The sequence below is a fragment of the Drosophila persimilis genome, unplaced genomic scaffold (genome assembly GCF_003286085.1).
Source record: "Drosophila persimilis strain 14011-0111.01,24,50 unplaced genomic scaffold, DperRS2 tig00000124-arrow-pilon, whole genome shotgun sequence".
NCBI classification, from domain to species: domain Eukaryota; kingdom Metazoa; phylum Arthropoda; class Insecta; order Diptera; family Drosophilidae; genus Drosophila; species Drosophila persimilis.
In genome coordinates this window covers 6,499,926-6,523,582 of record NW_020825294.1, presented here as the reverse complement: position 1 = coordinate 6,523,582, position 23,657 = coordinate 6,499,926, and the positions used below count along the sequence as shown (strand labels likewise).

The 23,657-nt window shown below is 44.6% G+C and overlaps 3 protein-coding genes across 4 annotated transcripts; 1 reads left to right on the top strand and 2 right to left on the bottom strand.

Annotated features, from left to right (window-relative positions):
- Positions 1-6,340: 6,340 nt before the first annotated feature.
- Positions 6,341-7,780, bottom strand: LOC113565427 (beta-1,4-glucuronyltransferase 1). Its single transcript, XM_026987378.1, has 2 exons — positions 7,693-7,780; positions 6,341-7,585 (listed from the first exon to the last, which is right to left on the bottom strand). Exons 1-2 carry the CDS (start codon positions 7,778-7,780, stop codon positions 6,366-6,368), a joined length of 1,308 nt encoding a protein of 435 aa, XP_026843179.1. The 3' UTR covers positions 6,341-6,365.
- Positions 7,781-13,275: 5,495 nt separating this feature from the next.
- LOC113565393 lies at positions 13,276-15,739 on the bottom strand. 2 transcript variants are annotated; one of them, XM_026987240.1, is made up of 4 exons: positions 15,572-15,739; positions 14,041-14,306; positions 13,898-13,971; positions 13,276-13,843 (listed from the first exon to the last, which is right to left on the bottom strand). In XM_026987240.1, exons 2-4 carry the CDS (start codon positions 14,240-14,242, stop codon positions 13,613-13,615), a joined length of 507 nt encoding a protein of 168 aa, XP_026843041.1. In that variant the 5' UTR covers positions 14,243-14,306; positions 15,572-15,739; the 3' UTR covers positions 13,276-13,612. The 2 variants fall into 2 exon arrangements, with proteins under 2 accessions (XP_026843041.1, XP_026843039.1); XM_026987238.1 differs by lacking the exon at positions 15,572-15,739 and adding an exon at positions 14,580-14,623.
- A 144-nt stretch (positions 15,740-15,883) lies between these two features.
- LOC6603034 (barrier-to-autointegration factor) lies at positions 15,884-16,326 on the top strand. The gene is made up of 2 exons (XM_026987241.1): positions 15,884-16,087; positions 16,160-16,326. The coding sequence occupies exons 1-2, from the start codon at positions 15,962-15,964 to the stop codon at positions 16,304-16,306; spliced, it is 273 nt and encodes a 90-aa protein (XP_026843042.1). The 5' UTR covers positions 15,884-15,961; the 3' UTR covers positions 16,307-16,326.
- The last annotated feature ends 7,331 nt before the right edge of the window (positions 16,327-23,657 follow it).

The window sequence follows — 23,657 nt, the reverse complement described above, 5'->3', positions numbered from 1 at the left end:
TTAGGTGCTATTGAATTTATAAATTTTTTAGCTGCTGTCGCTGTCGTCCTCGAGTCCTGCGCAGCCACCGCCACACGTAAAACTTTCACCGCCATTTGCCAAAAAGTTTTCGGAGTTCCCTTTGGAGAAGGTCTGCCCTGCCTGTTGCCTCTCCCGTTGCCTCTGCCGCTGCCTGACACTAATAACAATAATCGCAAATTGTATTTTCATGAATTTTCAACTCATAATTACTAATATTTCAATATACGGAATCTATATACAAATCTGGTGGCCCAAACCCTCGCCCAATCTCGGCGCCTGGCGCATAATTAAAATTTCTTGTCCACGCAGACAGGTGCAGGGAGGGAGGGCTAGGGTGTGGGCGTGGCTTTGGGGCTGGGTCTGGGTCTGGGTCCGGGGGGGAATGAATAACAATGAACAATGTACATTAATTTTCCGCATTAATTGTTTATTTGCGCTGGCCGCATATTAAAATGTCCGCTAATCAATACTCCTCTCCCATTAAGCCACATTCGAAATGGATTATTTTTTCGGCTTTGGGTTTGAGGCAAGGCCCAGTCGGGGAATGACTAATTGGCATTTTAAAGAAGCCCTAAACTGGAAGCTTAACGGCGTTTAATTAAAGCATTCCTAAAATCCCGACTCTCAAGACACTTGGAACTATTTTGAAGTAAGACTATTCTGCCAGTCGAAAAGTAAAGCAAATAGCTCTTATTTTTTGTTGAAAATTTTGGAATTTAAGGCCCGAAGTGGGCTGCAAAGTAGTACCTCCTCGAAAGACTGGGCATCAAGGAACTACGCGTATATCAAGGTGGACCATGGCTCAGCAAAAGGATGATATGCACAACCAACCCGAAAGCAAAGACCATATAAATAGTAAGGCCCACACATTTCAGGATGGATTCAGCCGTATGGTACTCGTATTGTGGTGCATTGGAGGCCACTTCTTGGTCTCTCTCTATACACAGGCCTTTAACCAAAGCTTGAAGACATTCTGTGATCTCTACAGAGTGTTTCTGGTAATCCTTTTGCTTCTACCTCAAAAATTTAGTGGATATAGGAGGTGGAACACAAGGCAACAAGGCATCGAATGTGCAGAAATGGATCTGTGCTGGCGTCTGAGAGGATTACGGAAGGCCCTGGACGGACGTAGACAGTGTTACCTCATTAGATCCAGAGATTCAGCTCCGATGAGCACTTAGCCTGCGACAAGATGACTCCAGCCTATGCCTTGTGTGTTTTGAAGATGGGAATCCCTTGTCCTAGACTACTCCCTACTGTTCGAAATAGAATCGTGGCAGAACGAGTATTCCATTCCATTGTATTCCATTCCTTATTTAAAGCCAATTGATGCCCATAAATATACAGTGGCGGGCAGGCAGGGTCTTTTCAGTTTAAACGGCAGTAAAATCTTTTAAATATGAATAAATCCTTGGGATTTTTTATTTTTATAAATTCTTTATATATTACTTCTATATAGAAATTAAAGAAAACAATAATTATAATTAAAAGAGATTGGCTTCTTCAAGAGTTTTAAGTATTTTCAAGATCCACTTGGGAATTCTTTTTACAAAAAATCCGTGGAATTTTTATTTTATAAATAAATAAAATATAAATATATTACTTCCATATAGAAATTAAATAAAACAATAATTATAATTAAAAGAGATCGACTTTCTTAAGTGTTTTAAATATTTTCAAGACCCACTTGGGAATTTTTTTACAAAAATAATTATTTTTTAATATTTTTTCCAAAGGACCGTAACTTTCATCACATTCTGAATACGTTCGGGCATACTCTCGACTAAATTTAGTATGTGTTTGCGAGGTATCATACGCCACTCTGTAGACCATAAAATTCTGCTAATATTTGTGACAAAATTGTTCTGTAGTTTTCCAAAAAGGAGCCCGGGGGACTCCAGCGTGGACTCGCCGGCCAGATCATTGAGCGCTTCGTGCAGAAGGGCTTCAAATTGGTCGCCCTGAAGTCAACATGGGCCTCCAAGGAGCTGTTGAAGAAGCACCATGCCGATCTGTCTGTCCGCCCCTTCTTCCGTACTCCGGTCCAGTGGTTACCATGGAGTGGGAGGCCACTGTCGTCGCGTCTGCCGAGAAGGAGATCGCCCTCTGATCCAACGAGAAGGAGCTGGACTGGACTGGACTGGATCTACCTACCAAATGGCAGTCATGTGTAGAATCCGATCTTAATCGAACGACATAAATCTGTACAGGATCAGTCCTACACTAACGTCCCCCACGATACCTCCACACTCCGTTCTCGCAAACCCATTTAGGGTCCTCTGAAATCCTCTGTCGTAGACCATTTAGCATTCGCAGGGCCTCGGGGCAGAGCCGTTTCCCGCATCCGTCAATGTTTGTTCAACTTTTTCCGTGCAACAGCAATCCACATCAAAAGTGCCACATAAAATATGAACTGCAAACCTAAATAAATATTTATTATTTGCTGCATTCTTGTCCGTCCGGTCCCCCCCCCCCGATGGTGGGAAGGGGCGAGGGGGGGGGTAGCATTTTTAGCTTAATTGAATATCAATTCATTTTAAAACGCGAGCAATAAACGGGTGGAGAGGTCGCTAACAGAGCTCTGAGGCCTCTATGATTTCCGAGGGTCCGAGGGGGTGGGTCTGGCGGGGTCTGGTGGGGGTCTGGGGGGGCTGGGCAGAAGTTTATGGAATATTTATAGCGCAAATTATTAGCATACAAAATGCAATTGATGCCCTCTAGTGATTAATTAAAATGTTTCCGAGCGCATATAAATTCATATTGTTTATTGCGGTTCCTGCAGACACACACACACACCACTCCATATACATATACATATACATATGTATTTTATGTATTTACTGGGCAATAGTTTGGCGGGGTCAAGCGCCATTTTGCGGCTCACTGCACGCCATATTTGCGGTGATAACGAGGGCCCCCGAATGGAGCTCTCAATACCCTGTAGAAGTCGGATTTGGGGATTTATTGTGATTATTTTACTATCAAAAAACCACCACTACTTCTTCAAAGGCTTCCCTGTTTTATGCTGCATCCCCGAGACTTTTCGAGGGAGGATTCCTTATGAAACACATGAATATATCCCATAAAAACTGACCAGACCAGGCCAGTATCCCCACCCCTTTTCCGACCGAATGACATGGCAACTTGGCGAAACAAAGTGAGACGAAAGTTTCTGCAAAAAAGACAAATAACCCTTAAAGTTGAAACTAACAGTGACTAAATGGAGACAAGAGCAAAAAATTTGTGTGCACTCATGGCGGAAGGAGGAGATCCAGGAGTGGCATGGAGTGTCCCAGGATGGAGTGGATGGAGTGGATGGATGGCTGGATAGATGGATGAAGGAGTAACTGAAAACGAAAGCAGCTGAAGCAGCATGAAAATCTTTTAATTGCTGCCACCAGTAGCCCAAGCAGGCGAAAGCCTTCCATTTGTCTTCCAGAAAGAGACGGCCAATGCGATTAGGTCTCTCTCGACTGGCTGTGCGAGGGAGAAGGGGGGAGTTGGAGTTGGAGTTGGAGCTGCGCCCCAGGGGAGGGAGAGCTTGGGGCCGCGTGAAATTGCAAAACTGTTTCACCTGAATGCACGAGGCACAGTACCAGCTGCCCGGCACACACCCCCAGTCTTCTGGACAATAAGACAATGCCAGAAACATAAACAAGAAACTGGTCAGAGAGTGGTATTCTGTGGACCGACAGGACGGCAGTGCTTACGCCCAGGAGTCGACAATGGATGTACCTTGTTTGGGCGGTCGGTGGTGGTCTGTTCTCTGCTGTTTGTCTCGCCTAAACACTGGTCTATCGTGGGGCTTTCGTGGATGGTGATGCCACTCGTTCAAGGTTCATTAAAACGTGATTTAGTGACAAATTTTAGACCATTTTTTGGCTTGAAAAAACACTACAAGATAGGGCTATAACATTAGGCTTTTAAAAATTAGATAATCTATTAGCAAAATGGTTGTTTTATGGGGAAAAATTAATAATAACAATAGAAATTGAATTAAATTGATTATTTTATGGGAAAAAATAAATTTTTTCTTTTGAAAATTGCAATAGAAAGGCTCTTAAAACAACAGTAAAGTTAAAAGTTATTGCTGTGCAGCACTATACATCTATACATACATTATCTAAATAATAAAAAGATAAAAATCTAAAAAAAATATATAATTTTGTTAATCGTTGCAGATGTATTTCATCTTAAAAATTACAAAAATTCAATTTAAAAAAAAAACTATAATTTTGTTTACCTTTGCTGATGCATATTTTCTTAAAAATATACAAAAAATTAATTCTAAAAAAAGTCTTAAAAATTAAAAATTATTCAAAAAATATTTATTTTTATCATTTCAGATGTATTTTATCTAAAAAGTTTAAAAGTTAATTCTAAATAAAAACTATATTTATTTTTATCGTTGCATTTTTACCGTTGCTGATGTATTTTTTCTTAAAAATAAACAAAAAATTAGTTCTAAAAAAATCTTAAAAATTTAGCACATTAATTTAAGGAAAATATATTTATTTTTATTGTCAGATGTATTTTATCTAAAAAGTTAATTCTAAATAAAAACTATATTTTTTTTATCGTTGCAGATGTATTGTATCTTAAAAATTACAAAAATTAAATCTAAAAAAACTATAATTTATTTTTACCGTTGCTTAAAAATAAACAAAACATTATTTCTAAAAAAAATCTTGAAAAGTAAACAAATTATATACAAAAAAAATATAATTTCTTTATCTTTTCTGATTTATTTTATCTAAAAAGTGAATTATAAAAAAACTTTATTTTTTAACGTTGCCGATGTATTTTATCTCAAAGATTAAAAAAATGCTGATGATAGTTGGGGCTTACCGTAGCTCAAGGAGTTTTTATGGATGCTTTTTAACCTTTGACAATATTTATCTTCTTATCCGGAAATCCTTGAAATCCCTAAAAACTGCACTCTTTAAAGACTGCAAAACGCATTGTACTGTTTATTACCTTACAACTAAAGCACTTTAGCGGTCACTGAAAGGACTCGAAAAGGCTGCTCGACCCAAGATGCCCCATCAGCGGCCTTTGGCACTGACCACAATGGAGCCGAGAGCCGAGAGCCCAGGAGCCCGGGAGCCGTTCAATAAAGTCCTGCCCACTGAAACCTCTCATTTTCTCAGCCACCTTCTTTGTTCGAGCGTATGAAAAACTACAAAAAAAAAATATAGAAAACGAAACAAGCAAAACAGGGGAAAACACAAAAGTAGCAGAAAACACTACACACAAAAAAAGAAAACACAGAGCAGGAAAAAAAGGAGGAAAAACTTCAAACAATGGGCAGCCGTCAAAGTGAGCGATTGTTGGAACGTGTCGGGGCATCAATAGAGGGAGAGGGGGAGAGCCAGTGGGGACAAATCCAAGTGGGCACCAGAACAAGGGGGCTAATTCCCCAAACTGCAGCTGAAGAATGGTCAAAAACTGCAGGGGAGCTCCCATGGAGTGCAAAAATTAGACCCGCCCGGCCGCAATCAGGAAGTCCACATAGCACCCCACCCCCAGAGCCCCACCCCCAGCCCCAGCCCCAGCCCCCCTCGGAACCATTTGCGGCATCAATTTTCAATTTGACTATGCAAAGATGCGAGGGCCAGAGAAGTCTCTTTTATGCCATAGAAATCGTTATAGAAACTTTCTTGAGATGTTGCCAGGGCCCCCTTCAGGCCATCAAAAGCAGAGCTTAAGCAAACATGCCACAATGAATGAATATCCTTTTTATTCAAATGCAGTTGGAAGATGGAAGATGGCAGATGCTGGATAGAAGATAGTAGATAGAAAATGGAAGATGGAAGATGGATGGGGCCGCTGCCGTTGGTGTCGAGAAAGCATCTTAAGAAAATTGTAATTTTGATGTCAAACAGCGATTAAAAGCAACGAGATTACCTGCTGCATATTGCATGAATGCATTTATTGTGTTTGCCCAACGCCACTCTTCCATCCGCATCTGAAAGGGGATGGGGATGGAGGGGGGGTGGGAATCGCATCACACCAAATGCAGACATCGTTGAGCTCATTTGCACTTTGACGCGTTCTCTGGCATGCTGGCATGACACGACATGCCCCGGCCCGTCTCGGCCTGGCCCTGCCTTGGTGTGGCGTGTGGCAGAGGACGAAACTGCCGCGTCAGCCAGGTGCCACTGATGGCAATGACGATGTTAACGAGTCCACAAAACAGCACTGTTCCTACGCTCCCCATTGTGTGGCAGACACCCGAACCCAATCGTTGCAAATAGGCAAAAGGCAGAGAGAGAGTTCAATCCGCCAAAAGTCGCACGTATAGGGTAGTCCTGGTGTCTCAGGGCATATACTTTATACGATTCTTAAGGCAAACAACCGTCACGACTGCCGTAGATGATGCGCATTTCCCGAAAGAATCTTGAGCGAATAACGGACTCCGTGCGGAGAGCGAGATCGTGACGTTCGGGATTGTCGAGGCCGGGCTTGATGCCGGGCTTGTGCACCAGAAAGGCATTGTCCAGGATGTGAAACTCATAGCCCAGAGCACACATGGCATAGGCCTGGGTCATCTTGTCGCTCATCGCCTCCCAGCTCAGGCGCTCGTCGTACGGCGGATCCGTGGTGGAGCCAATGAAAATCGGCTCCCAGCGGTTCTCCCTGCCCATCCGAATGCCCTTGTGAGAGACATTCAGCTCATCCGAGACGCTGGCATTGATCCACTCCTCCAGCTTGGGTCCCTTGTGGCAGTGGGGGCAGATGTTCATGTGGAAGGGCACCGCCTGCGAGCTCCACAGCATGTCCTGCAGCTGCAGCTTGTCGCTGGGCATCGTCGCATTGGACTCCACCTCAAAGATACGCAGCACATAGACCACCGGCACCGGCACCGGCACCGGCAAGTGCTTCGCTGTGAACCCGTCGCTGTGGCGTCCGAGCATAGTGAAAAACTTGGGCACCAGGCCCGGCGTGGGATACAGCTCGATGTCCGAGGCCAGAACGAAGTGGGTGAGCGCTGCCTCCCGGGCTATGTTCCGGCCAGTGTTGACGGGATAGTCGAGGTCCTTCTGCGAGCGGTAGGTCCGCCTTCCGACGGTTCCCTCATAGGGTGGCCGTCCACCGCAGTCCAACTTCCGTGCGAGAATCGTCTCTGCCCTGAGCACAACCCTGGGCGTGTGTCCCACTTGAAAGTAGATGTGGAAGCTGGTCAGACCGCGCACCAGGTCCCGACCAGCATCGCACTGCAGCAGCCACAGGATGCTCTCGATGGTCGGCTCCCAGTCCGTGCCGGGTGCGTACAGAGCCAGACTCAAAGGCGATCTCCAGCGCTCCAGCAGCGGCACCAAATTGTCCAAATACCTATAGTCCGCATGGGTTGTATAGGTCACGTTCGAGGAGCAGCTCATCCGTCCATGATCCGCCCGCACAAAGTTCTGCAAGACCCAGAATTTTCCACGCAATCTGTTAACGGACTTGTGCTCTCGATCTTTACAATTTCGAAGCTTCCCAAGGTCGACCCATGTCGTCTCCTGCTCCACCAAACGTGCATTAGAGACAGAAATCTGATCGACAAACAGGAAAACCAAAACTAAAAGTATATACATATTTTTTATATGAGTTAAATGGCAGTTCCTGTGCTTATTTATCTACGATTCATTGGGAACAGCAGTATTTCTGGTTAGGATTTCTGGTTACATCCTAAAGAATCTTTGGTATTGCCTTTTTCCAGGTTAAAATTGAATAGACCAACGAAAAAAAGGCAGACGGATGGGCCCTTCTTCATCTTGCAGTAACAGCGAGCCGTTACACTGTTCGGTAACAGCCTGTTAACGGAGCGTGGTACATGGCACCCTTAACAGACGGTTAACAGCGCTGCCCACAGCTTTTCTTATCCCTTTTCTCAGTTACTGTTTCTATATTTTTGTGCCATGTTTTTGTTTAGTGAAAAGTTCAACCGCAATGTTCCGTAGAAGTCCAGTTCTTCTACTGGGGGGGGGGTGAAAAATCTGTTAAAATGGTAGCGATGGCAATAGGCTCTTAAAAAAAGCTAATGGAACATATGGCAGCCAGACCAGAGCCAAGCGAACCCACCCAACGCCCTCTCCCCGCCTCATCCGAGTAAAGGAGCCTCCAATGGTCCCCTCTTTCCTGTTCTCTTGTGCACTGAGAAAAGCATTCGACTCCGATTGAGCCGAGAATTTTTACAAAGTCGTTTTTTGATTGATTAGAATATCCATAAAAGTCGCATTTAGTGTTCCGAAAAGCAGGCCGAAGTTTCTCGTCGAATTGGAGTTTCACAGACGTAAATTTTTCGTGAGGGAAAGATTTTGTATATTTTGTTATCGAGCGAAATGTTAGGCCGCGATGGACGTTCAGACAGTCACCCATCATCCGGTAGCCGCTCGGCTCCAGCTGCCGATCGTGCTGCCGCTCCAGCACCCATGGCCGCGCCACCCAGCGACGTCGGGATGCCGGCGCCCTGCCAGCCTTCGATGTTGCCGCAAACAACCGCCAATCTGTCCAAACTGACGATCTGCGAGGGATTCGATGAGCCGCTAAGCAAGTGCAAGATTTGGAATCCCTTGCAGTAGAGTTGCTGGAAGACCAGAAAACCACAACATAACAGGACACTGGAGAAAAGACCCTCGCACACACCGCCACCTCTGTCAGCCACATCGACAGAAGTCCTTGGATTGAATTGCTTAGAAAAAGTATCCAGAAAAAGACGAAAATTGTTGAATTTTAGTGCAAAATATTGTTGAATAGAAACCCCATGGGCAGCCCCAACAATGGCGATAAAAACGGAAAAAAAACCATGAATAATGCCTCTCAAAACCCGTGTGGATCGTTAGAGCGATTACAGTGCTCTGCACTGTAGAACGGTTGCAGACTGTTAACGGAAAGCGGCTCCCGTGAGTCTGTTACCGGGCCTGTTGAAAGACTGTTAACCAAAAGGGGTATCTTTGAGGCTGTTACCGGGGCTGTTAACAGGCTTTTTACATGGGCTGTTCACTGGAACTGTTAACGACTGTTAACGGGCTACTAACGCGGGCTGTTAACATCGCTGTTGCTCTGTTATAGCTGTTGCTTTGAACAGTCCGTGTTTTTTTCATCAATGTGAAGTCGTAGTTCCGTTAATTACGAACAGCGACATAATTGAAGATTCCTGTGAATAGTGCGGATAATCTGCCATGAATTTGATGCCACATTTCTCTCAGTGCACCCTTTCCACGTACAATTTCCGGCTGAACACATTTTGTGGTCGGGCGCAAATGCATTTATATTTGAACAGCAGCAGAGAAAGAGAGAGAGAGAGAGGGAGAAAGGACCAAAGGATGGGAAAGCTTAAGCCATTTCATTTTTGGTTCGTTGGCGTTTGCAGCATTTGCTATTTTGCACTATTTTTATGAGTCACTGCGGGGGCAGGCATCACCATCAGCTGGGAGCTCTGTGGGTGGAAGCTGGAAACTGGACCAGCCACGGGGCACTCATATTTCTTAGAACTCCGACAAACACTCACAGAAACTAATAGAGAAAACATCGAAGCCAAACCAAATAAACATTGGAAAAGCGAAGAACAAATACAGAAACAAAAATCTACCCTCAATAAGTACTTGTAAAGGGAATATGAAAGAAAGCCTTACCCTGGGATTGTAATTACAAAGAGAGTGGTGGAGAGAGAGGGGGAGGGAGAGGGGTAGTCCTTGAAGACTAATGGCAAGAAAATGGTATTGTAATGTCAACAATTGGTCACTGGATGATTGCCGTGAAAGAAGTACTAATACCCGTCATAAGTTCCAGGAGAGCTATATTTGAAGATACTTTTAGTAGATTTGTTGGGTATTTTCCTGTATAAAAGGTAACTAACTATATATCGTCCCCTGATTGCCCAGAGACCCAGGGCTCCCCGCCCCATCCCAGAACTAATGCAAATGCTGTTACTTCCCATAGATTATCGACTCGAAGGAGAAGAAGCTACGAGTGAGACTGCTTTGTCCATGAGCTCAATGCTAACTCAATTCCGGAAGGAGGCCGGAAGATGAGGCCAAGATCCAAGTTCATTTGTAATTTATTAAACGCAGCTATAAACAAATCGAAAGCGAAATGCTCGCCCTTGGTCCTGCGGGCCCCCCAATGACCGCATTTATGTCGATTTAAGCCCTATTGGCTGGACCGATGGTCGGGACGGTAGATAGAGAGAGAGGGAGAGAGGGGGAGTCACTAAGTCAATCGCTTGGGCTCTCCTTCTGTCCGTCCGGCAATGGAACTCTGGCACGGCGTATTTTGTGGACTGCAGACACGCACCGGCCTATGGAACATGCATGGGGCCCCCCCTGATGGAAAGGGAAGCAGATTGCACATAAATAGCTGCCAGAAGTCAGCCGGGTTCACTGAGAGAATTTTCAGTGTCTTGCCAAAGGGCTAGGCAATATTTTTAGGGGCCAATAGTTTGAAGTTCGAAGAATTTTAACGCCGAACTGGTCAACGATATGGCAATAATTGTTTTTGGTAAGCCAAAAGGAAGGATCTGTCTTCAGGGAGAATTTTCAAATAGCATAATTTTTCGGGATTTACAAAAAAAGTTTCCACCTGCGAAAATTTAGTATAAAATATTTTTGGAGCGGCACGTTATGGGTTAAAAGAGAAAGATCTTTTCCCAAAAGAAAATAGAGAATAGCGGAAAGCGACCATAATATAGAAAATGTTTGGCCTTGGTCTGGATTTAATAACTATCCGATCGGTAAGGTTTGTATAATTGGATTTTAATTAACATTAAAAATCACACATTTAATTTTCTGATTTTTTTATTGTATTGAGTAAAGGTGCTTCCAAGACTGAGCTAAAGATTATTAATCAAAGGCTCTGCAGACTCTGATAGTTCTATGTTAAGTGAAAGCGATGTTAAGCTTAACATGGTTCATGTATTTGATGACTATTGATGATCCCTGAAAGTGTAATTTAGGTTAAAGCGATTTTAAGCTTAACATGGTTCGTGTATTTGATGATTCTTCAAGATTTTGGATTGAAGCTCTGCAGATCCTGAATGTTATATGCCATGTTAAAGCGATGTTCAGTTTAACATGGTTCGTGTATTTAATGATTATTGAAAATGATTGATCTGAGCTCTGCAGACCCTCAAAGGGTTTTGTTATGTTAAAGCGAGTTTAGTTTAGAATGGTTCGTGTATTTGATGATTATTGATCTGAGCTCTGCAGAGCCTGATAGTTATGTTTAACATGGTTTGTGTATTCGATGAGAGTGAATTAAAGATCCTTGTCTGTTAGATTTACATTTAATTTGGGTGATGAGCTTTTTTGGCTAGGCGTTAACATATGTATTTGAGAACATATGTATATATGTATATCCCATATATTTGGGGAAAATAGTTATAAGAAATGCATTTACATCCCAGTCCTCTACCAGGAGTTCCGCTTGTAACAAGGACATTTTCTGTTTTGCCAGTGCATCGATGGGCACTAAGCTAATTTACTTTCATATGAACCGAACCGCACAGACCCGAACCGAAGCGAGGGTGGCGGTGAAGGCATGCGGCACGGTGGGGCGGGGCGGGTCGGAGTTGTTCCAAAACCCAAAACCGAATGCAATGAGCATCTACATAACGCCCAGGAGTGATTTTCTGTGTCATTTGGTTGTAATCGTGTCTGTTGTTTGTTACTTATTAGTGTGTGTGTGTGCGTGTGCGTGTGTGTGTGTGTGTGCGGTCCGTGTGTGGCATATTGCATGTTCTATGCCATATTGCGGCATTTGCATGGATGAGTGTATCTATGAGGTCCTGTGTATCCCTGCGTATGCGTGTGCGTGTGCAGTTTGACTTGTCTTAATGGTCATGTTAAACAAATGTTTATCAGGCCATGCAGCTGCTGCTGCTGCTGTTGCTGTTGCTGTTGCTGCTGGTGGTACTTCCATCTTTCATCCTTCCCCACGGAAGGCCTAAGCCCAGGCCAGCCCCGCTCCGGAGCGCTCGTAAGCCCCACCTACAGTCAAGGCCATTAGTCAATTTGGTAGCAGTTGTTGTTGTTGTTGCTGTGCAGCAGCCGCACATGAAATATGCCCAAGTCTTCCAAGGAATAGAGCTAAGGTTAAGGTTAAAGTTAAGTGTTTTGTCAAATGTGCAGCAGGCCAAATGGCAAGCTGACAAATTTCATATTCAAACATCTAATAGATTGCACACACAAATGCACAAAAGATATACGGATGAATTCAATCGCCAACAAGCCCGAACATGTGTTTGTCCATATGCCAGCGATCTGGCCAAAACATCCACACACACCGAAACGCAACAACAAGCGGGTTCCAGTAATTCAATTATGCAATGATGCAGCTCCTTGTGGTCTCTCTCGGTATCCCCAAAACTGTCGAATACCGAATTCCGAGAAGAAAAGCATTCTTTCAACGGGATACAAATACGAGTATGTTATTTGTTAATGAAAAACCTCAATGCTAAGGGCAATGTCTCGACGAGATGAACGCTTTTCAACGATGAAAATACCTGTCCGATCTTTGAAATCTATGAAATGGCTTTGGGGGTATCTGTGGTAAGTCGTTAACGATATCAGAAGCAGGGAAGCAGGAACCCTGCTTGAGACACCAACTGCCGTCACAATCGTAGCTATGAGGACACCAGCTACAGAGGCAAATAGTGTGGCGGATAGTGGGACACTGGTCCTTAAAATACTCCCAGTTTTTACCAAACTATAGATTACTTCATCGATTGAAGTGGCAGTGGCAGTGGAACTCGTAAAAGTAGCAAGGATACTTGTAATCATGGCAGTTTTGGGGTTCCGATTGCGGGGCAAGCGTTATGCCCGGCAGCGATACGGAGGAGTCCAATGGCTCCTGGGCCGAACGAGGATCACGCATATCTGATACTTTAAGTGGACCCACAGACAGCACCTCCTATCAGATGCCCAAGGAGCGGCCCAACACGGTGGCCCTTCAACGTCCCCCTGATGGATGGGGGCTGGAGATCCTGAGACACTGCCCTGCTCTCCCCCAACGAACCAGAAGAAAAACTGCGCTTGCCTTGTCGTCGTCATCTCTCTATTTTGTTTCACAACTGGTGCAAACATGTCGAAGCTCTCTTACTTGGAGAGCCAGGAGCACGGGCTTGGAGACATTATCCAAGAGCCAACTGGACAAGTACGAGGAGCTTGGCCCGCCCTCCGTCCCGGTAACCGACAGCACTCTCGCTCTCATCATTCGTAGTTTGCGCGCAGCCATTTTTTGCTCGCCCCAGCTGAAGCAGCAGCCGTGCGTTTGTTCTGGGGCGAGGCCGAAATCGCTGGGCGCCAACTTCGAATGATGACAGTACGATAGCTATCGGTTACTGGAATGCAGGGCGGGCCAAGTTCATCGTGCTTGTCCAGGTGGTTCCAGGATAAAGTCTCCAAGCACGAGAGGTCCGGAGGAGATGAGACCCTTTGCTCCAGATCGTCGAGAAACAGTCCATCCGCTATGATCTATGCTACCCGCCTTCCATGCTACCTTCTCCAAGCGAATGCCGTGATGGTTAGAGACCGAAATCGCTGGGCGCCAACTTCGAATGATGACAGTACGATAGCTATCGGTTACTGGGATGCAGGGCAGGCCAAGTTCATCGTTCTTGTCCAGGTGGTTCTAGGATAAAGTCTCCAAGCACGAGAGATTCCCACAAGATTCCCAGCCTCGTAGACATCGCCAAGATAATTGGTTTTTCCGGGATCACACCTCTTGAAGAAGGAGAGACGTGCGCGTGAAACGCCAGAACAACCTCCAGCACCTGCATGGCTCGCATAGGTGTATCGTAAGTCCCATCTATAACATGGCTGCAAAGATGGGATATTGCCTGGGTTTTGAACTCTTTCACTGCTCACACAAAACCTCTTTCAGCATCACTCACATGTTCAGCACAGCGCATGTGGAACTCCAGATCTTTTGTCTCCTTTATTCGAAGATTGTAAATCAGAGTACGACCTGGAGAGCAGAAAGCAATGTTCAGAGCAACAGCTTGAATTGGCGCTGGATAGGAAAAATATTACTTACCGTCAGCGTCACTTCCTCGCCTTCTCCGTCGTGTAGCACGAGGCCCATGAGTTGGGGGGGAGATGGAGAGGAGTATGGGAACGGGAGCCGCCTTGGCGTTGCTAATTGTAGCCCTGAGGACGCTGTTGATCGCCGTCCTGTCCTCGCTCGCAGGCGGCGCACAAGGTCGGCCCTCGGCCATGCCTGCTGCCACCGCCGGCATGGCCAAGTGCGACCAGTTGATGAAGGATCACGAGCACGAAGTCAGTCCGTAGAATCACCAGCTTCTGTAGATTCGCGAGTGGAAGAAAGACATAAATTAAAAAAATACCAACCATATCAACAATTGACGTGCATAAACTATTTGGCTATAAACTACTATAAACTATCCGTGCAGCACGGAAACAATCGAGTAGCCTTTGAATAAAATGTCAAAATTTGCCAACTTGTTTCCGCTAAATTCGGCCGAGTACGATATACGAGTGACAGCCTCGAAGAGGTTGACATTGGAAACTTTTCATCTTTTCTTGAATCGCGATTTTTAGAGCACAGGCCCGTACCGAGTTCCTTGCAGATGTCCCCCAAAAGCCACAGAACAATCCTTCACTTGCCTTTCACTGGATGCAGTTGTAGGATCTTAACGGGCTGGGGCTTTCCGACCTCCCGACCTCCTGCTTGGGCGTTTGCTCTTTGTTCTGATCGGAATAAAGTTATTTTCGTTTTTATGCTATTAATTTTGCATTTCACTTTTCAACTTTTTTCTTTTCACATTTCACATTTTAAATTTCAAATTTTGTTTTGTTTTAGATCTAATCCCGACGACTGAATCGATTCGAATGACTGAAATATTTATTTCCCTTTGGCTAATGCTAGACCTTTTACTGAGAACAAGTTTGACGTAAAACACTGTGCTGTGTGATCGATTCTAGGAATCTTGTAGTCGAGTCTGTGGGTAAGTGATTCATTTTCATCACGTGTGCAGGTTTTTATTGCTCAAATGACAGGTATTCGAAGCGTCTAGGGATACGTGGGCATGGACTGTGTGGGTGGGTTCTGTTCCCCCCGATGTCCATCGATTGTTATTTTTACTGTTTCTCACCGCCGAAGCTTGGATTCCTTGTGGTCCCCCCCGAGGCACTGGAAGCCTCTTTGTAGTCGGTAAATTCATATTCCATTGTGGCGACGGCAGTTGCTTGGTGTCTCAACATTTGGCTCTGAAGCTGGTGCCTTTGCCCCTCAAAGCTGAGCTTTCATAGATTCAAGCGCAAAAGGTTCTAGAGAGCGCTCTCTCTGAGCCGCGCTCGCACGCGCACGGCTCGCCGTACTCCCGATAGATGGGCTTTCATGGCAAAAAGCTTCATCCGATCTATGCGGCGCAGAGCAGACTGCAGAGCCAAATATTGAGACACCAACTGGCGTGGCCGCAATCAAGTGCCACAATCGATGTTGATGCCACCAGCTTCAGAGGCAAGTCTTGTAGCGGATATTGAGACACCCACTGAAAAGTGGCTTCCAGTCCGAATGCATTGAAGAGCAGTCCTTGGGTCCTTACCTGAACTGTGCTGATTCCTCCCGTTCCTGGTGTTGTGTATTCTTGTGTGCTTCTAATTTCGAGAGGTTAGGGCCGACTTCCGTTCCGACAGAACACCAAAATTTCCATCCGACTACTTTATAGCTGCCATCGGAACGATCTGTCAAAAACAAACTGCTTGGACTTTGAAATACAGACAATCATCCGAATAGTCTAGCATTTTGTTTCAAATAACATTGGCAGCAGTTATTTTTGTGAACTCGTTGAACAAGCAAGGATAGGAGCAACCAAAAATAATATCAGAATCAAATATTTGTCGAAATTATTATATTACGGTGATTTCGTCGCGTTGCGAACAATTTTGGAATTTTTCATTGTAATTTGCTAAAAATAGAAAGGGAACAACTGGAAATGTCGGGAATGTCGGATAAATTTAAGAACTTTGTGGCAGAGTCCATGGGCGACAAGGATGCCGCAGAGTTGCCTGGAATTGGATCGATGCTGGCCGAACGCTTGCACGAATGTGGATTCGAAAAGGTGCGTTGTGTTCGCCATGTACGGCAACGATTGCAAGGTATCAGCAAACATATAACGATTAAATACCCCCAGGCATACCACCTGCTCGGCCAATTCTTGGTGTTTGGAAAAGATGAAAAACTGTTCGTTATGTGGTTAACGGAATCTTTCCAGGCCAGCTTTGAGCAAGCTTTAGACTGCTACGATTGCCTCTACCGATGGTGCGATTTGTTCTTGTAAGCGACTTCTCAGTCGGCTTAGACGGGTCCTTTCTGGAAAGGAAACGAAAGCAGATCGGCAGCAGACAAAGACCAGAGCCACAGCAGACAAACAGCAAACAAACAGCAGACAAACAGCAGAGCAACAGCGGATCAACAGCGGATCAACAGCGGATCAACAGCGGTAACAGCAGAATAACAGCGATAACAGCAGATTAACAGTAACAGTAACAGAAGAGTAACGGCAGCAACGACACAAGGAGAGCAGTGCACTGCAGAGAACAGAGGAACAGCAAAAGAAATCGTAAAAGAAGCAGCAGCAGCAGCAGCAGAATTCTGCCCAAATCAAGCAATCAATCAATAAACTAATAAATTACATCTTAAATAATATATAATATATGTTAGATACACATGACCAGGCTGAAAGAAAAAGACCCTTAAAACTTGTTGAGTTCTTTTGAAAACCTTTTGAACTTTTGACAGAGCTCTTCTGGCGGTTGAACACTCAGAACTCAGAACTCGCCCAGAAGTGTGCATCTGCCAGAGCTGCACATTCGACCCAATTAAATGTATATACTCGTACTCGTATGCTTATCATAAATCTGTGCACCTCCCCACCACCAAAGCAGCCCCCGCGAGCAGAATTGTTCACTTAACTTCGAGCGAACTGTTCAAGTTATGCGGCTGCTTGAGGGCAGCACTGGCACTGGCAATTAACATTTCATACGAGTATCAGGTCGGTTGGATTCTGACATACACTCTCGAGCATAAAGTTATGTTCTGTTCACGCTCTGGCAGCTCTTGCAATTGATGGAAAGAAACGCATCACAGCAGCCCCGAAGGGTGTTGCTGGCCCGCTGCAAGGCCAAATCGAATATTTTCATTTGAAAGAGGAATTATTTTTTGTGTTTTTTTTCCTTAAATATTAAATTTGTAATCGCCCCCCGGGAATATTAATAAAATTTATTTGATATTTACAATATTAATGAGTTGTCGAGAGCAGAAAAGTGCACTGAAAATACTCGTATTACTCGTTTGTGATGGGGACGAAAGCTGGGGACGAAGCCTGTGATACCCTCTAAAAAAACTTACCTGGGATACCCCGAAAAGGAATGTGACCATCTTGGGGCTGTCTATCATCGAGGCACCAACAAGTGGAAAATGACTTTCCACTTTCCACTCTTCACTTTTCAATTCAATGCCCCCCCGCTAACCTGGGGCCCCCTCCTTGGCATACTAATACGCACAAATCAAACTCAATGCGCTTGTCAAATAAATATTGAACAGACACACAGGGACTCTCAGTCACAGTTACACACATGGAAAAGCGGAAGCTAAATGCTATAAAAGCGATTCCCTGCACTTCGTTTTTGCCCCCCTGCTTTCCCCCTGCTGGCCGCCCTTCTGTCTGTTTGCGCTACGTTTTCAGTTGAAAGGCAAAATTAACAATATGCAAAATTCATGTTAAAATATCGGAAAAATATATATTTCTTTCCTGCGCGCAAGCAAGCAATCCCTTTTTCCTTTCATTCTCTTGGTGGCCCGCCAACCCCCAACCCCCAACCCCAACCCATAGCCGTAGCCTCTTTTTTTCGTGCATCCTTTGCGCTCTTTTCGTTTGGTTTGGCAGCACGAATAAAAAACGAAATAAGCAGGAAGCGCAAGTATGGCCAACGGGCAATGAACGATGTTTGTATGCCCTTCGACAATTACTACCATTACACGTATTTCGGTTGTAGGAATGCCACCCAGGCGGTCCTGGCCTTTCCGTCAGAGTTTTGGCATTGCAAACCCTCGTAAGACAAGCCTCTTTTTGAGGGAAATATCATCATTACGCCTTTGACTGGACCTTAAGTCTGGTATAGAAATGATCCATTAGAAGTTATGGAACCTTAACGAACTATGAAAAAATAGAACAATATTGTGGCATTCCTAAGTGGAAGATCGATTACTTCTGGTATACTGATAATAACATACAATATTTGGTTTTTTTGTATAGGATATTATGCAGGAGATCCCTGTTTTATAGGATACTAAGCAGGAGTTCCCTTTTGTATGGGCTAATAGGCAGGGGATCCCTTTTGTCTAGGATACTAAGCAGGAGATTCCTTCTGTATAGGATACCATGCAGGAGATCCCTTTTTTATAGGATACCATGCAGGAGATCCCTTTTTTATAGGATACTAAGCAGGAGATTCCTTCTGTATAGGATACCATGCAGGAGATCCCCTTAGTTTACAAAGTGTGTCTGAGCACCATCCATAGATAGTTACACTCCTTTTCCCCTAACATAGAACATGTTCTTCCGCCTTTACCGAAAGCTATTCTCTCAAGCTCCCAGATTGGACCACCTTTCGCTATGATTTGGCAGGCACGAGACTCTCTCATGGGGTCCGATGTTGGGGGCTTTTATTCCGCACAAAATATGTACATATAAAACACAAATAATTGCCTTGATTAATCATTCAGTGGCATATTTCATATACAAATAATGTTACCCTCTTGAAGCGTGTATCAAGGGTTGGTGGGGCGTTCTCTGTGGGTGGAGCGGGTTCGTTCGAGCGGCTTTCATATGCTCCATGCCAAGCAATAAAAATGTTACTGGTTGCCGCTGCCGCTGCCGCTGCTCCAGGAGTACCGTTGAATGAATGAATGGAAGCGTCGACCCATCGCCGAGTCGACTACACGAGATGCGGAATCGAATCGAATCGAATCTCGAAATTCTTTTGCTACCCGGCAAAGTGAACGAGTGTGTGTGTGTGTGTGTGTGTGGTTGAGTGGTTGTGTGTGTGGGTGATGGAGGTTTGAGTGTGTGCATATAAAAATACAGTTATCTGTTCTATTTGCGCATTTATAAATATTTGTTTGCATCAGTTCTCGGCATGAACATTAAGCCAAAAGCTCCAAGGCCCAGAGACAGCGACAGAGCCCGACCCCGAACCAGATTCAGACCCACAGATCCAGTGCCCCAAGACAGACCGTCTCCCAGTCTGCTTTGATGGTCTGGCAGTAGTATGTGTGTCGGCGAGAGTTATTGAATTGAGCTTTAGTCGTGAGCGGGTTGCCGACCTTTTGCCCCCCATATCCAACCCAAACCCAATCCCAAGCCCAGCCCTGGGGATACTGACACCCCCGAAAAGAAACGAAAATCTCTACTCAACCTTTTCCCCCACTTCGGCTTTTGTTGCTCTTTTGTTCGGGCCCTGTTCCAGCGGTCTTTATTTGAATTGTTTGGGCATAAGTATGTCAAATTTCAAACCATTTACTGGACTCGGCCAGTGCATAAAGCAAGGGGGATGCAGGGGACACACACAAAAAAGCGAGTGTGTTGCCATTTGATGGTTTTAAAGCGTCTTTGGGGGGTTTTTCGGCCGGGCCCAAGGTCAGGGTCCCTCCCTCCAGTGTTTGCCAGTCGAAAATTTAATAAATATTATATACTCGTATATGAAGGGATTATGTTACGGGCAGATATGGCTATCAAACGGGTACTTTTAAATATTCAAAGGATTGCCTCGGGGCGCGTTGGGTCGCATACGAGTTCAGCCTTACACACATGTACTCATGTGTACTTATTCGTAAGTTGATTGCAATTTAAATTTAATTTTTTATAAATGAATGATGATCCTGGTCTTAATTGGGGCAACATACAAACATAAATGCGGATTGCTTATCAATCTTTTGACTGATTGAAATCATAACTGACTTTATTTTATAGCAGCTTTAATGCGGTACTTTATTTATAATGGAGTCTTTAAGGTTTGCTACTTGATGAATGCAATTTGTGTATATATTTTAAGATTCGATTACGACTATTCTTAGGAATAAGCACTTTCTTCATGATAATTTATTGGTAGTATGGCGGATCTAGATGTACTTATCCAACGAAGAGCACTTGTAGAATACTTGTAGGCTTGTAGAATTACTTGGAACTCTAACTCTGGTGTCTATAAATGCATATATGTACATATTTCGTGCATTTCTGTGATTCGTGGGAATATAACAAGCATTATAACAAGCTAAGGCCTGCCGAAAGCCGTGTGGAATGTGATAACAGAGCAATCCCCCTGCGCTGTTAAAGAGCGCTGTGCCTGGCTGTTAACCGGGAGCGAAAACAGGCTGTTAACAGAGCGATCCTCCTCTCAGTGCGCTGTTAAAGAGCGCTGTGCCTGGCTGTTAACTGAGTGCGATAACAGGCTGTTTACAGAGCGATCCTCCTCTCAGTGCGCTGTTAAAGAGCGCTGTGCCTGGCTGTTAACTGGGAGCGAAAACGGGCTGTTAACAGAGCGATCCCTCTCTGAGTGCGCTGTTAAAGAGCGCTGTGCCTGGCTGTTAACTTAGTGCGATAACAAGCTGTTAACCTGGATTGCTAACAGCGCGGTACTCCCTGTTACACGCCTGTTATTCCCCTGAATTGTTGTGTGGTGTTAGTGGAATAAGAACTCATAAAATTAATAATACCATTCGCTATTCAAACACTGAATGATTTCTGATAATTCTGCTTCTTTATTAACCATATATACACCCAGAGAAAATCCCAGAGCATCGAATACAAATAACTCTGACGAGATATATTTATATTCCATTGAAATATATTTACTAAAAATTAATATACACTTGATGAGTATTTTGAAGTGTTTTATATTTAGATTATTTTTAATTGTATTTACTTTCAGTCCGTGTGTCTATAAACGGCAATTATTTAGTGTAAATATAGATGTATTTATTTTTTTATTGACTCTTAAAATACCTGCGCATTTTAATCCTTATCAATATACAAAAATACTGATTAAAAATACACAGATAATAATTAATTTTAATAGATTTATTTTGGTGATCTCTCGACTTTATTATTTATTTATTTTACATTCCACTCATGTCTTTTACAACAAAACTTGAACCAGGAAAAAATACCTATACATGAATATATGCATTATTAATAAAAAATATCAAAACCAATGAAAAACTCTGGCCAAAACGTGAACTTCGAACCTTGAGTGCTATATCCCTGAAACGCACTGTAGCTCTCTGGGGCACAAACATAGTTTTGCCTTGCGCGCTTATTGGAAAAAATCAAATTAGTTGACTCTGACTCGGCATATACATAAAAAAAAGTTGCAAAGTTGAGAAACTATCTCTGGCACACACACAGCTAGTCCCCAGGCCCCTCACCCCTCCCTGTCAAGGTCATATGGCGGCAATGGAAAAGTAAAATAAAAATAAAATGTTAAACAAAAACCGTACAGAAAATTTCATTTTCAAATTGCACCCCAGTGACACATTTAGCCCGAACTCCTAACCTTTCACCCCCTCCCCCGCCCTGCATCCCTGTTCAAATATCATCCAGAGAGAGGGGGGAGGGGGGGGGGACTCTCCCAAGACAATCGGAAAACTTTCAGTCGAATTTCCCCGCTTCTCGTTCCATTTCCAGGGAGTTTTTCATTGTTTTTCTTACGACTCATTTCACGTTTTAATTTCTAGGCGCTTCGGCTGTGACTTTCTGCGTCATTTGACACCGACGACTCGAGCATGCTCTATGAGTGGGTGGAAGGGGGGGCGGGGGGGAGGGACCTAGTATGCATTCGAGAGAGTTTTTAAATATTTGCCTTGTCGACACTCGCACTAAAAATCGGCAAATTGCTTGGCTCACTAAGAGTTCAATTACGGAGAAGCTCCATAGCCGGATGGGCGCAAGAATGGGCGTGATGATGGCCCAGATGATGATGATGGCCCACATTGATAGCAGCTGCGATTGATGAGACCAACCCCCCCCCCCCCCCTTGCCACAGCTCTTGGGGGGAGTACTATATAGGTCTAGGGCTTGGGTCCAGCAATTGGTTTAAATTTTATTTATGAGCTGCCATCAAATCAGCATAAGTAGGTTAAACGCAAATGTCAATCGTAAATTCGCTGACTTTGGAGCGGTGGGGCGGTGGGGTGGTGGGGCGTGGCCTGGGCACCGTTCTGCAAAGCGACCAAATAAATTAAATTGTCGCCTTGTCTCTCTCTCCGCAGCTGAGCTGAAATGCTAACCAAAGTACGTGCCACCATCGATGTGCAGCCGGATGCGGCCATCAGCTCCATCAAAGCCAGAGCTGACACCCCCCCCCAACACCCCAACCCACCACTTTCCACTGTACCTCTCCTGGCAAAAAATAAAGCGTACCGCCATATTTCATAAAGTCGTTGGAGTGCTGTTGGGGGGTTGGGGGGGGCTAGCAGCTTTATAGAATTAGCTAATGCTGACATAGATACCCAAGAATGGAACCTAATCCCAGGGCATCGTTTGTTTAGCCCCAAACAGGGACCACCAAGACCAATTGTAGCCAAGGCAGGAGATGTTGGGAGTGGGTATAAATGGTCAGCAGGGAATCTAGATCAGGACCCGCTAATTGGCAGCTAAATTTATATATTTCCACCTCCTTAATTGCCTTTGATGGGATTTCGTAAAAGATTTCGTAGGTTTATCCAATGGCTACTAAACTCTAGAATCAGGAAGAACATGAATCCACCTTTTCTACCCCTAAAGAGTCTCCCCATTTAAGACTTCATTTCCGTCTCATATCTCCATCACTCCACGCGAAATTCTCCTCCAAAAGTGAAGCATTTCATGCATGAGAAATCCTTTCTTAGCCCTCTCATAGAACACCCTTTGGCGTCCTCCAGAAACAAAGGCAAATATATCAGATGTGCTAAACATTTTCCACAATATTATGCGGATTAAGCTGGAAGCCCTTTCAGTAAGGTCTGGGCTGTGGGAAATCTCTCCTTGGGAATCTCTATGGTAACCATGAATGCACACTCGCATGGCCAGGGTACAGGGTACAGGGTACACAGGGGACAGGGGACGGAGGACATGTTCATCTAAATCTTTCAGTTAAAACTCAAGCATTTCTCACTAATGATGAGGGTGCCTCCTCATGCCCATCCACAACATCATCAGCTACACCCTCGGTTACACTGTCTCCACACTTGTCCTTAGCCTGGTTAAACCTGTTAACGTTAACTTTTGCCATATACCTCCCCTCCCCTCCGTAGCCCCTCTCGCTCCACCCCATTTCTCACTGCGACTGGGGACAAATTGATGAAGCCTCCTCTGTAGCTCCCGAAGCCAGCAGCCCAGTCGTGCGCACTTGACCACACATTGGCGCATTGTCACGCGCCAGCCTCCACTCTCTAACCGGTCTCCCCCCCCCTCCCCTGGCACCCTCTCTATCATATGAGTGACCCACCAGCATATTCATCAATAGAGTAGCAAATGCTTCCACTTCCCTAGCTCCTTCTGTTCTACTTCTCTTTTGGGTTAACAAAAAATCTGTTAAAATAAATCACAACAATTTGTACATTTTCGCCTCGTTGGAGATGAGTCTTGAGAC

Coding starts and splice junctions, on each gene's coding strand:
- LOC113565393 (XM_026987240.1), bottom strand. CDS start 14,242: ATGCCGGCGGTGGCAGCAGGCATGGCCGAGGGCCGACCTTGTGCGCCG. Junction 13,972..14,040: donor GCGAGGAAGTGACGCTGACG/GTAAGTAATATT, acceptor TCTGCTCTCCAG/GTCGTACTCTGATTTACAAT. Junction 13,844..13,897: donor ACATGCGCTGTGCTGAACAT/GTGAGTGATGCT, acceptor TTCAAAACCCAG/GCAATATCCCATCTTTGCAG.
- LOC6603034 (XM_026987241.1), top strand. CDS start 15,962: ATGTCGGGAATGTCGGATAAATTTAAGAACTTTGTGGCAGAGTCCATG. Junction 16,088..16,159: donor ACGAATGTGGATTCGAAAAG/GTGCGTTGTGTT, acceptor AAATACCCCCAG/GCATACCACCTGCTCGGCCA.
- LOC113565427 (XM_026987378.1), bottom strand. CDS start 7,780: ATGAAGAAGGGCCCATCCGTCTGCCTTTTTTTCGTTGGTCTATTCAAT. Junction 7,586..7,692: donor TACCAAAGATTCTTTAGGAT/GTAACCAGAAAT, acceptor ATATACTTTTAG/TTTTGGTTTTCCTGTTTGTC.